Source organism: Ambystoma mexicanum, chromosome 6q (genome assembly GCF_040938575.1).
Source record: "Ambystoma mexicanum isolate Mex_15411 chromosome 6q, UKY_AmexF1_1, whole genome shotgun sequence".
Lineage (NCBI taxonomy): Eukaryota > Metazoa > Chordata > Amphibia > Caudata > Ambystomatidae > Ambystoma > Ambystoma mexicanum.
This window is the reverse complement of record NC_090937.1, coordinates 1,168,706,343-1,168,720,089: the sequence shown is the minus strand read 5'-3', so window position 1 is coordinate 1,168,720,089 and position 13,747 is coordinate 1,168,706,343. Positions and strand designations below refer to the sequence as shown.

Sequence of the window (13,747 nt, the reverse complement as noted above, 5' to 3'; positions counted from 1 at the left end):
CCCTCTAAGCTCCCTGAAGGCCTTCGCCGTCATTGACATACACTCGTCGCACTCTGAACAAGGATGCTCTGCCCCAAGGCACCAAAGACCGACCCTGTGCGGGTCCGTCATGGACATCTTAGTCCCACAGTCGCAGCATTTTTTTAAACCGGACTGAGGGGTAGATGGAGCTGAGGAAGCCATCTTGTTGATTTTTGACAGGAAATTCAAAGATATTCGAAGAATAACACGGAACTGACCGTTCCGTTATCTAAGCTGTGAAGCGCGGAAAAACGGAACTGAGCAAGGACAATGCGTGCGCTACTTATACCCATGATGATGTCTATGTCGAGACGGAGGCCTCTGAGGGACATCGACTCGACAGCCATCGACACGCAGTGCCCCCTTCTGGGGAAATTTGTTTTCCAAAGCAGCTAGCTGGATGTTAGGAAATATCAAAGATAAGGAAAACGTGGGAGGACACAATCCCTTCGAAATGAGAATCCTCCCCAACAGTCAAGCACTTTGCTAAACAGGGAGCTGGTGGTCGATCTCTTTACTCTGCAGGCTCCCTCCTATGGAACAGCATCCTCCTTCCTTAGTCTTGAGTTAGATCGCCTCAAATTCCAGAAGCTCATCAAGACCTTCCTTTTCACCCCCTACCCTTCTTCTCTCCACTACTAAATGCCACAGTTGCTTACATTTGTGACCATGGCCCTTAAGTGTCCTCCTGGGTTCTGGCGTCCCACACCCAATCTCCTTCAGCCTCTGCCCGCTCCTAGCACCTACCTTGAAACCCACAGGCCTATGCCACCACAGGCCTGCACACATTTATTGGCAGTTGACAGCTGCTTACTCCCTAGCACTTAACACTGGTACTCCTAGCACTTACACCCCCCTCCCTCATCCTTTCCCTCTATCTGCACTTGCAAGTTCTGAATGCTCACAAGGCCTAGTAGGTTATATTTGCTTTTCTTCCCATGTTCCTTCCCCGTTATATTGTGGGCGCTAAACAGTTTACTTGATGTATAAGCACCTTACAAATGCACGTTTATAATAAACCTTACACAAACAGAATTAAAAAACAATAGTGAAAACAAATGAATTAGAAAATACAAATAAAAAAAACATCTTAAACATACATAAGATTATTATTCCATCCTTTTTACATTTTCCTATAAAATAGTAATTTAATGCATTTTTATTTTGTAGGGGTGTATATCCTCTCTGGGTTTGCACCCTTTTTAATTATTCACCTTACTCTAGCTGGACCCGTCTAATGTACAATCACCAATAACCTCCCTACAAAATATATATACACAAACAAGAAATTTTAAATGACAAAAATTGAAAAGATTTAATTATTTCATAAAATATTTATCCTCTCTCAAAGTCAAAAGCACAAAAATTATACATTAATCAATTGTATTCTTTCTAGATCTCCAATTAATGCCACAGTGAGAGCAGTCGACAAAGAGGATTTTGTACGATAGCAAAAATGCAAGGCTGAGATTAAGGCCGCATTGGATACAGAGTGACCAAAATATAATATGCCCAATTCCTTCAAGGTTGTAGTCTATTGCCAAATGTTGTAATGTTTCTAAGGTCATGGCACAGGGTCCGGGCACAGAATCTACAGTTATGATCAGTTATGCCAATATCACAAATTGACAATATTTCCCTTGTTAAAACGAAATCTCACAAGGGAGCACAAAAGTGAATTCTGGAATTTATTTGAAGTATTGCTCAACTTCTTCCCATTTCTTATGTTCAAAGAAATGGTTAGAGAAGGATGGAACAAGTTACTTACCTGTAACTATTGCTCTCCAGCATGGGTCTGGCATGGATTCACATGTTCATGAATATTCCCCTTCGTCAGGCTGGGAATCCTCGGTAAAGGAAAAACAGTTTCACTTTCACTTACACTTACAAACTGTATTTCTACTATAAACCACTCACTGTCCTCTGGGTCATATTGCCCCCATCCAATGACAGTCCTCTCCCTAAGCCACTCTTCTGGCAGCCATCATCAGATTTGGTAAGCAAGAAAAGTGGCAGCATGACCAAAGAGCAGCCGCAGAGGGGACAGAGGGATGGTTTGCATGTGAATCCATGCCAGAACCCATGCTGGAGAACAATAGTAAAATGCTTTTCAGCTCAGGTAGTCAACGTCACAAGAGAAATGAAATTTGTGAACATCTCTTCCAGGAAAAAGTGATCCCAACTTCCATCAAGCAGGCATGGATTTCACCCCTGCTTAAGAAGCCATCTCTTTACCCTAATTGGTCGGGTAACTACCGCCCGATCACCAACACACCCTTTTTTGTTGAAGATCTTAGATACGGAAGCCCACCTTCAGAGTCAAGACTTTCAGGGCCTTCACAACATTCTAGGCTAGAAGCAGTCTGGCTTCAGGAGTTCCCACAGCACAGAGTCCACGATGTTGGACCTTAAGTCATCCTTAAGTCATCCCTCTGCCACCTCTTCTCCCTCTCTCATCACAGACTGTCTGCAATCCGGGAGTGGAGTGCTGCTAACGACCTCTGCCTTAATGCCAGTAAGACAGAGATCCTCCTCATCGGCACACCTGCACCTTCCTTTCCTGTCACTCTCTGGTCCGACTTCCTTGGCCCTCTCTCTGCTCCCACTTGCGAGGCTAAGAACCTCTGAGCCATCTTAGATTCCACACTTTACTTTTCTCCTAACATCTCGGACATCTCAAAAAAGTTTAACTACCAACTGCACCTCCTCAGAGGTATTCTTCCTTTCCTCTCCTTCCCCCACATGCGCACCGTTTCCAGAGCTCTGCTTCTCTCTAGGCTGGACTATTGCAACAGCCTCTTTCTAAATCTGCCTGCAACCCCTCTATGCCCTCTGCAGCTCATCCAGAACAGGACAGCAAGACTTTTCCTTGGCCTTAAGCCCTAGGATCCTATCTCTGCAGCCCTGAAATCTCTTCATTGGCTCCAAGAGGCTGCAAGGATTAAATTCAAGACCCTTTGCATTGTCCACAAGGCTCTGAGGCCTGCGTCCACAATACCTTCAACTCTCCCTCTGTAAATACATTCCTACTCGAGCTCTTCTACTCCTTCACCCTCAACTCCTTCAGGGTCAGTCGCTTCTCCAAGCAATGAGTTGGGGGTAGATACCTTCCCTCAGCTGTTGCCTGCCTCCGATACAGCCTCCCCCCCCTCTCAGAACCTTGAGTACCATCTTCGGTTCTGGAAGCACCTCAAGACCTTCCTCTTTGCTTCTGCATTCGCTCATCCTCTCCCCTGCTAATCTGTCTGCTTTGGCACCAGGCACCTGATTACCCTCAGATTTTGAGCCCAGATCCCTGCCCTCCCAGCCACACACCCGCAATGCCTCCTGGCAACCCCTGCACTTGGGTCTGTATCTGCAACCCTACAGTCCCCTTCCAGCACTTGTCAGACACCCGTTGCCTACACATTATTCTCGCACTTCCCACATGCTGGCCGCACGACCTGTTCTATCACGTTTTCAGCACTTTCCACTCCCTCCACTCCCCCCACCCCTCCCCGCACTTTCCCCCTTCCCTCTCCCATGCACGCTTTCAATGTCACTGGGCCTAGAAAGATCGTGGTTTTGTTGTCCTCGTTTCCCCTCCCTGGCCTCATAGTGCTCTGAAACACCTGTGTATGGGTGCCATACAAAAATATATCTTCCATTTCTGTGAAAAGGGTAAGACAGCACTACTGATGCTTTTAGATTTGTCAGCCGCTTTTGACTGAGTGGATCACTCAATGCTCCTGTCCAGACTACAAGATTCAGCCTCCTCTTCCGATGCAGTTAACTGGGTCAAATCCTCTGTCAGATCGCAAAGCAAGAGACTATCACGAGAAGGCCATGGCTGATGATTGTGGAGTCCCGCGTGTCTCCAACCCTGTTCAACAACTTTACATTGCCCATTTTTGAATGCCGACACAGAAGGCATAGTGTACGCTAACTACTCGGAGGACATACAGTGTCTCATTCCACTTTCAGATGGGATGTCTTGCCCCTGAGGTGCCGAGTGGACCATGTCAGACCAGAGGGTTGCTGGTGGTTTCCTTGCAGGATAGTCCCTTGAGCTAATGCACCACTATTCAAATCTGTGTTCTATCCAGGAAAAGAATCAACCTTGTGATCACCAGCAGCCACATATACGTATGCCAAATGCACAGTGGCATGCTGCATCATAAGGTTATTACTACTAATGTTATTGTTAAGATATATTTATACTGAGCCCAACACCATTGTAGTGGGTCCTACGGCACACAGTACAATGTTACGGATCTAATGTTTGCTTGATGACGTGCTACATTTTCACTACCAATGTTTTGCTTAATGACCTGCGCAGTGCTCAGTTGCTCCCCAGCTTGGTGTGTACTATAATAAATCCATCCACTAAAAAGATTTTTTTTTTCTTTTAAAGAATCCAGTTTATGCCTCTGTTACATCTTATGAACCTCACACTGATGACCTACAGCAATCTATGTACAGCAGATTCTGCACACACCCACAAAAGAGCTCAAATCGATCAGCATTCAACAAGCTATTCCTACTCGTCCACAGGATCACTTCAATCAACTGTAACAAAGCAAAGTTACCAAGCAGCAGAGTGCCAAATGTCTTACTATCAGTTTGTGTGCTATGTACCCTCAATAGAATACCACTTCACAAATAGTTTACTATATATTAAAGATGAAACCAGAGGAATGGTGTGCTAACAAATGGTTTCATACAGCTTTTTCTGCAGTTAAGCTTTAAAAAGCTAACGATTAGATGGTAATTGTTTTTAGGAATGGGGTACAGGGTTCTTAAAGGCAAACATTTTTTTTAAAAAAGTGAATTAACCTATGCACAATGATGCCTTCAGTACTGCAATGAATTAAGAACAAAGCAATATTCAATTCTGAGTCTTTGACCAGTTCACGGTCCTAGCCCTGAAGCATTCTATTATCTAGTTGGCAAATGTAGAAATAAAATCAAATTATGTTTTGCTGAAAAATCAAAATACCAAATGTATACCCTTACCTTTAACTTGAACTCGAGCTGAGGCATCACTGACAGCAATAAATGAGAGTCTATGGCAAACAGTTCCTGGATCAGATCAAATACGTGCTCGGACAGATCACTCACTGAAGACTTGCCCAGCACAAGAACTTGGTTAAAGAACTGAAAATAGGTTAAAAAAAAGGGTTCATTTACATTTTCAGAACTCTGTAACCACTTTGAAAACTATGCACAACAAGCTCCATTCTAGTTTTCTCCGCATGGCATGCTTCTCAAAGTCTACATTTCTTGCTTAAGTTGAATGTGTAATTATAAGTATACAATAGGTAGCACACATTGTCAGTTTGGGCAGGGCCCAGTTGTAATCTTATAAAACCTAATGAGAAGGAGCAGTGGCAGTCGAACGGATCCGTGTTTTACTTTTGTAAAAGAGCATGGAAAATGCTCAGGTCTTCTGACCATGACCAAGTGAAGGGCAATGCAAGGATTATTTGAAAGATATGGAGGCCACCAGGATTTTGACAGTTTATACAGCGAATGACAAGGATAGTTTACTATGGCATCACAGAATAACCTGGTAATATCAAAGGGCCCAAAAGGAGTTTCCATATTATCCATGAATAGGATCATGGTAGCCTTTCTACCAGTCGACAAATTCCCCAATTTGCACCTCCTACCTATAACTAGGCATACTGCTGTCCCTACAGACCCAATTCTTTTTACCAGTGGTATTTATTGCAAATCAACCATTCAGTAATTGCTACAGAAGTGGTAACCAATAACAAACCTAACTTCCCGCCAAACAAATAGCCAGCCTGGTCGTTCCTGCCATTCCCACCCCTCGGGTCCCCCCCGTCTGTTCCCTTGTGCCCCCCCCTTCCTCACACACAGGTGTTGCCGGTTTTGTTTGATTCTTCAACCCTGCTCCCCCTCAAACCCTTCCAGCCTGCTTCTGCAGGAGTCTGTCTTGATACGTTCTGGTTTCACCATCACTGAGATTTTGTTCCCTTTCTTGGTCAACAGGATCACTTGTCTCCAAAGGATTAAACCCTATTCATTCCAACAGGTCAGACTCCCACCTATGAGCAATCCAGATATGCAAACAAACAAAATAGAATTGAGAAAAAACTATACCATTTCCAATATAGATTAAGTTCAGAAGCAGGTGTTTTTTTCCAATAATTATGAAACAATATAGGGTGAAAAAGAAGGGGGCCTGTTGAAGTGTCCCACTTGTTCCCTTGTTTGCAGCACCTAAGCAGGCGAAGCCTGCAGATAACCCACCAATTAACATTGCACATGTAGAACGTGAAGACCCAGCAGAACATATAGTGTCCCGATGAACGGAAGAAAACGGTTGCCTGCCATTTGGTTAAGGCAATGTTGTGTAAATATCTTATTTATGGTTGTCTAAATTGGGTGCATATGTTATGGGTAGTACAAATAAAACTCACTAAGGCCAATTATATGAATTTGGACAGCAACATCTGCGATTTTTTATCTTGTAATTTCTTTGGATATATTATAGTAGTGAAAATCGGGGCCTCGATCCCTTTTACATTGATAGTGGATACAGCGTTTACAAAAGGAAAGGTCTGTTAGGGGAGTTTTCCTAAAGTCCACTTGAGGTAAGACTTCATAAAACTATCCCAAAGGTATACAGGTCCACAACTCTTAATATCAGTCTGTACTACTCATGGAACCTTGGTAGAGAGGCAGAGCAGTCAGGCTCATCATTAAAAGGAAGATGTGAGCTTTAGGTGCACTGAACCTAATTAGTAAAGCAGAGCAAAGAAACACTTGTACTTATAAATGTATATTAAAATATAGATTATATTTACACAAGGAATGTTCTTAAAATGCTTAGATAATTAAACCAACATACATCAAAATACTTACTTTTCAAAGGCCGCTGCTTAATTGGTTATTGCTTGCAGTTTACAATTGTTACAGAGTTGGACATTAGTGACAGTTCTACCGTATTATCGGTAATAACGCGCACTCTCGCCCACACAAAGATATACAGAAATTGTATTCAGTTAGCAAAACCACATGAGAAAGTCTTTTTGGAAGGAAAACAGTTGGTTAGTCAAACAGTGGCAGAGCTTAAGGTTCTAGAGGCAGTTTCATCAGACACTAGGGCCTTTAAGGTCCAATTCGCAACCCTAGCTAAAAAAGGCAGTTCAGAGAGACCTCAAAGTCTTGTGAAGCAGCAGAACAAAAAATGTTCCTGTGGATATTTTCAGTCTCTAAGTAAGGATACTTAGAAGGATAACTCAACAGTGGACCCTGTTAAAGGACTTGAAAAAGGAACAAAAGCAGCAGCTTGGGTCAGAGGTAAGAGTTGACAGCCTGGACATCTCTACGTGCACTCCAATACTATGGACCAACTTCTTGCTTCAAGGAAAGCTATGGGAGAATTATCATGTGTATGCTTCATCCCCTCTCCTGGGGAGACCCCCCCCCCCAGCATGTTTTGAACTTCTGGAGCTTTTTCTTTCAATCCTGATTTGAGTGGAGCCTTTTTCCACTATTAATTCGATTCTTTGTATTCTAGCTGTTCTTGGTTCACTCTGTGGTTTTGGCACCTTTTCTGCAGCACCAACAAAGGACACTGATTGCCCGGTCAATCCTCTTCACTTCTTGGAGTCCCATGCTCTGATGAGGGGGTCTGGGCGAGTTGGATCGGATCTCTGGAGTGTCCATACGGGTTCAGCAAAGATTTGGACGGATTCAGCCTTTCCGCGACGATACACTCGAAATAGGCAGCAGGTCTCCTGTTATTGGGGTTCCGCAGCTCTGGAAACTCCTAGGAGCTCCTCCGTCGCACAGAAAACTGGGTCAGGACAGCGGTAGTTGCTTCATTGTTGCACAGGGTCTGCAGGTGTCTCTGGTCGTCCGTTACTTCAGCTTCCAGTGGTCGACTTCACTCCAGATGCCTCACCTTTTATACAGTTCCAGCACACACTCCTTTGCAATCTCTCTCAGCATTTTACAGAATGGGTGGGTGGGTGGGGGCAGGGGCGGAATTTGGCTGACCAATCAGGACAACCAGACCCCCAGAGGGAGCTGTTCCATTCAGGCACTCAGGCAGACAAAGACCAGACCAGCAGTGTGAAAAACTACACCCCCACTTCCTGCCTGCCCAGACACACTGGAGCCTTGCCGGGGACACCCCAAGGGTACCCACGAAAGGCAAAACACACACAGACCTCTCCCCCTCCCAGAACGGTAGAAGGGCTAGCAAAGAACATCCACGCTAAAAATGCCACCAAAAAAATAAATAATTTTAAACAAAATTGATTTTTAAAAAAGGAGCCACCAAGTTAGTACTTAAGTGACCCTATGGATTAAGTTACTAACCTGCAACTATTGTTCAGCAGCATGGATTCGCATGTTCATGAATATTCCCCGTCAGGCTGGGAATCCTCGGTAAAAGAAAAAATGGTTTCACTTAACTGTATTTCTCCTCTAAACCAATAACTGTCCTCTGGGTCATAATGTCCCCATCCAATGACAGTCCTCTGACTAAGCCCCTCCTCTGGCAGCCATCTTCAGATTTGGAAAGCACATAAAGTGGCAATATGACCAAGAAGAGGCGCACAGCGGTCGGAGGGAGGGTTTGCATAATCTATGCCAGACCCCATGCTGGATAACAATAGTTACAGGTAAGTAACTTAAACCTTCTCCAGCATGAGGTCTGGCATGGATTCACATGCTCATGAATAAGAGAATACATAGCAGCACAACATTACACAACCACAGGAGGTGGCAAGGCTCAACAGAAGCAAATAGCACTTGCCCCTGGAACAGACTCACCTCAAGCCAACATGTTCCGTAGCACTGCTTGGGAGACTCTGGACTCCTCTCTGGAATCCCTGTCGATGCAGTAGAACTTCGTGAAGGTGTGCGTGGACCTGCACGTAGCAGCCGTGCAATGTTCAGCTGGGGCACACCAGACAGGAACGCTGTCATCACATCCATCGCTCTGGTGGAGTGGGCTCCCGGACGACCGAGCAGCGGTCGGTTCGTCAACAGATGACTGTGCGTGATGCAGCCGGAGAGTCACCTTGAAAGGCAACCCTCTGACAAGGCCTTCCCATGGTTCACAGGACCAAAGTTAATGAACAGTTGTGAAGTCTCCCGAAACTCGTGTCGCACAGAACTTCAGGGCACAAGCAACGTCCAGCAAGTGCAAGGCCCTTTCAGCCAGTGATCAAGGCTTCGGGGAAATAAAACAGTAACCCGAAAGGCTCGTTGAGGTGGAATTCTGACGCAACCTTCAACATGAAAGTGTGTTGCGTCCACAGCACCACCCTTGATTTGTGGAAAGTCAGGTATAGTTGCTTGCAGGATAGGGCCTGGATCTCACCTACCCTCCTGGCAAAGGTTATTGCTACAAGGAAAGCAGTTTTCCACGAGAGGAACTTGAGGGGCCTGATGCATAGGCTCGAAGGGGTCCGAGTTCCCAGGGCAGGAGCCTTCACCTGTGGGAAAGACTGAAAAAGTCCTTTGGAGGAACTCCTTGACTAGTCGATGAGACCAAAGTGAAGATCTTTCTGGAGACCTGGTGCAGTGGGAGATAGCCACCAGATGTACCTTGATAGAGGCGTGCGCCAGTCCGGCCATGGTGAAGGATAGCAAGTATGGATAACGGGTAATCTTCTGAGACGGGCACCACAAAGAGAAGCACTTCCACTTGTGACCGTAGCACTTCAAAGTCAATGACGCCCTGGCAAGGACCTCCCTGGCGTCCGCAGGCAACTCATATCCTCCAACTTTAGGGCTGCAGGAGCCAAGCCCTCAGGTTCAGCGATCCTGGGTTGTGATGAAGGATTGCACCGCCTCCTCTGGTGAGAAGATCCAGAACCACCGGCAGGTTGACAGAGTCAACGCCGACAGGCTGAGAAGGTCCGGATATCACATCTGGCTCAGCCACACCAGGGCGATATCTTGCATTGACACAGTGTTGATGACTCTTAGCAGGAGAGGGAACGCGTACAGGAACAGCCCTTCGCACGGAAAGGAGAACGCATCCCCCAGGCTCCTCGGCTGGTGGAACTTACCGGCATACGTCTGGCACTTGGGAGTTTGCCACCGTTGCAAACCAATCTGGGGCCTGCCCCACTTGAACATGCGGTCCACCTGATCCTGATGACGCTCCCACTCGTGGCAGGAGCACAGTTCACTGCTGAGGGAGTCTGCGATGGTGTTTGACTCCTGCTAGGTGGAGAGGGACGAGGAACATCCCCTATCTGACGGCCCAGTGCCACAAGTCCTGGTTCTCCTTGGAGGGTGCCGGGGGTGGAGTGCCCCTCTGCATCCCGATTAAAAACATGGTGGTGGTGTTGTCAGTGAAGATCCTCACCACATTGCCTTTCAGAGACTGAAGGAACGACTTGAGGGGCCAGAACACTGCCCGAAGCTCCAGGATATGGACATGAAGATCCTTCTCCTCCGGCAACCACAGGCTTCTGGCGTGCAGACGCCCAGTGTGCGCTCCCCATCCCTCTAGGGAGGCTTGTCTGGTGACAGTCCCCTGGTATGGCGGGATCTGAAATCCAGTGCCTTGGTCGATGTTGGAGAGAACGCACCACCATACTATCGCCTGATGGAACTAATCATTGAGATCTTTTCCATGAAGCTTTCGGACACCTGTATCCAGCGGGTGTCCAGGAATTCCTGAAGGAATCACAGAGCCAGACGAGGTAGACGCAGGACATGCCCAGTAACGACTTGATGGCACGCACCGTGGCAGTGTTCATTGACAACAGTCGCTGCACCTCTCCCCAGTGATGGCTGCTTTCCTCTCCTCCGAGTGTGACGCCAGTCAAGACACTATTGAGTCTGGTGCCTAGGAACAGCTCATTCTGTGATGGCGTTAAGCAGGACTTGGGATAGTTGACAGAGAATCCCAGATCAGTTAATAGCCAGACGATCACCCCTTGGCCTTCAGCCAGCTCCCACGAGCAGGCGCTAATCAGCCAGTCCTCCAGGTACGGGTAAAAGTGTATGCCCTGTAGGCATAGATGGGCCGCCACTGGTAGCAGACATTTCGTGAACGCTCTGCGTGCCGACTTCAAGCCGAAAGGTAGGGGCTTGAAATGGTAATGCTGTCCCAGCACCACAAAAAGTAGAAACTTTCGATGTTTCTTGTGAATGGGGATGTGGAAGTAGGCGTCCTCCAGGTCCAACGGCGTCAAGAAGTCTCTGCTTTCCAGTTGTCCGAGAACGCATTGCAACGCGACCTTCCTGAATTTTTGGGACTTGAGGTATTTGTTCAGATGTCGTAGGTCTAGGATGGGCCTCCACACACACCCCCACCCCCCTGGACCGCCCCCCCCCCCCCATCTTCTTTCTGACCAGAAAGTATCTGGAATAGACTAAGGAGCCCCAGACTTGCTGGGGCACTAGCTCTATTCCCCCCCCCCCCGCTTTCGCAACATGGCCTGTACCTCTTCCAGTAGCTATGGGATGTGCTGCTCCTAACAGGCAACCCAAGGGACCCTCGGACACCTGTGCTGAAACTCCAGGGTGTGTCCTTGGGCGAGAGCGTCCAGCACCCATCTATCGGTGGTGATCTTTCTCCACTCACTGACAAACCTAGTCAGCTGGCCTTCCACTGGGGTGCACGAGTGCGGGCCTCGACGTCCCGGCCGGTTCAGGCTTGCTTTGGGCGCTGGCGTCCTCCGCTACCGTAGGCCTGTGAACAGCCTCTGTAGTCTTCCTGAGTTGTGGATCTAGAAGGCTGACGGTACGATGTGGAAAAGCCTTTTGAAGACCTGATCAACTTTCCCCTGGAGGAGCAAAAAGAAGAGCAGTGCTGCTGGAGGGTGCCCAGGGAACGGGCAGTCTGTTTTGATGGCCTGTTGTGACTCGTCGACGACTTTCGCAAATAGGTTCTCTCCGTCAAAGGGCATGTCCAGCACCTTCACTTGGACCTCCTGGCGGAAATACGTGGCCTTCATCCAGCCTTGGCTATGAAGGCAGACACCGTTCCCCATTTGCCAGAACCCCAATGCCGCTGACGTCCAGTGCCACTGTGATGGCGTGATCAGACGCTACCTTCTCCTTCCTGGAAGAGAGCGTTTGCCTCCATCTTCTTATCGTCGGGGAGAAACTCCAGAATAGAACCCAGCTTGTACCACAACTCCCAGTCGTACCGGGCTAGGATCGCCAGTGCGTTGGGCGCCTTGATAGTGGACGCTGTGGTGTAAATCACCTTCTTTCCCAAGGCATCCATCCTCTTACCTTCGCTGTCTGAAGGGACTGTAGACAAGGAAGGGTTGGCTGACTGTTTCCTCGCAGCCGCCGATACCACCAAATCCAGCGAGGGCTACGACCTCAGGCCCTTGGGTGCCGAGTCCGGTACCTGATACTTCTCCAGCCTATCCCGTTTGGTTGGAGCCGTGCAAGGGTTCTTCATGAGGGCCAGGCCCTCTTCCCAAACATCGTCCAGAAGGGGCATCGCCATGACAGTCTTCCAATTGGCCTCGCGCCTCTGGTACAAGAAGCCCTCCTTCTTGGTTTCCTCGGGCACTAGTTGGAATAGCTCGGAGGCTCTGGAGATCATGGAGTGTAACGATCCCACCTCATGCGGTGGAGACACCCTTTGTGGAGCATCAAAATGTGGAGATTCTCTGTCCGCTGTGACAATATCCTCATCGTCGTCCGTCATGGCTGTATCCGTACCAGTGTCTGGGTCTGCTGGGGAGAATGGACCCAACGTGGTGGCAGAGGTTGAAGTGGTGGCAGTAGTTAAAATGGGGGCGTCAGATGACGCTTCCTCTTCTTTGAAGGAGGCCGATCAGGGACCTGGGGGTACCCCAGGTGCCGAAGCCATCCTCATCTGTATCTCTGACAAGGTGTGCAGGGTCGACAGAATATCCAAGGAAATGTCCCTCGGCTGAGAAGGCGGAATAGGAAAACTAGGCCCTGCCGTCGTCGCCGTAGTTATCCTCGTGGACCGTGTGCAAGAACTCCTGGTCACTGCAGTGGTGTCGCTTCTGGGGGGTAGTGACATCTGAGCAGCAGAGGCTATCTTTGCAGGGTCAGCGCCCTTCGCTGTTGTGGTAGTAGCAGCCGCCGTTGCCGACAAGGTCTTACACCCTGTGCCGATTGGGCCTGCTTGCGCTGTTTGGCCTTCCTCACCTCCGTCTGCAGCTTCTCGGATTTCTCACCACGTTCAGCAAGGTTAGATGACTTCCTTTTTGAGCAGGAGCTTGATTGCCGGCTAGCAATGGAGGCAGACAGTGATGTCGATTGCGCCCTATCCACATTGGGACCTGCTTCCGCGGCAAACTCAGACTTGCGGTTCTTGGCCTTATTTTGGGCCCCCACGGATGAGGTGCTCTCAAAGGACTTTGAAGACCGCTCCTCGGACCACCAGGTCCTGGGTGAGGCATGACCCTGCTTGGAGCACCGGTCAGAGTCCTTGGTGTTGAGCCACGCCGCCAGTCTACTGTGCCTGTCCCTCGTCATCGTGTGCAGGTAGTAGGGGCATTGCAAGTGCTTGTCCTCCACAAACCTGTTTGGTAGCCCGCATTAGGTGCAGGGCCTGAAAAGAGACCTTCCCTCCTTCTCCATCATGGCCAGAGGGCGCGAAGTAGGTCCGATGACCTTCCAGAATCTTCACCCTTGAGGGGTGCTGAAATTCACTGACAGCAGATGCCCAATGTCGGCAGATGGAGAAAAGAACACACAGGCTCATTTGAAGCAAAAACAGAACTTTTTCTGTCGAAAAACCATGAAA

At 48.2% G+C, this 13,747-nt stretch overlaps 1 protein-coding gene across 2 annotated transcripts in view; it reads right to left on the bottom strand.

Annotated features, from left to right (window-relative positions):
- Positions 1-13,747, bottom strand: part of PDS5A (PDS5 cohesin associated factor A) — a 1,291,333-nt gene that overhangs the window by 1,140,280 nt on the left and 137,306 nt on the right. For both annotated transcript variants that reach the window (XM_069631774.1, XM_069631773.1), the window contains exon 8: positions 5,017-5,157. In XM_069631774.1, coding sequence (XP_069487875.1) covers positions 5,017-5,157 — 141 coding nt within the window. The remainder of the gene's footprint in view (positions 1-5,016; positions 5,158-13,747) is intronic.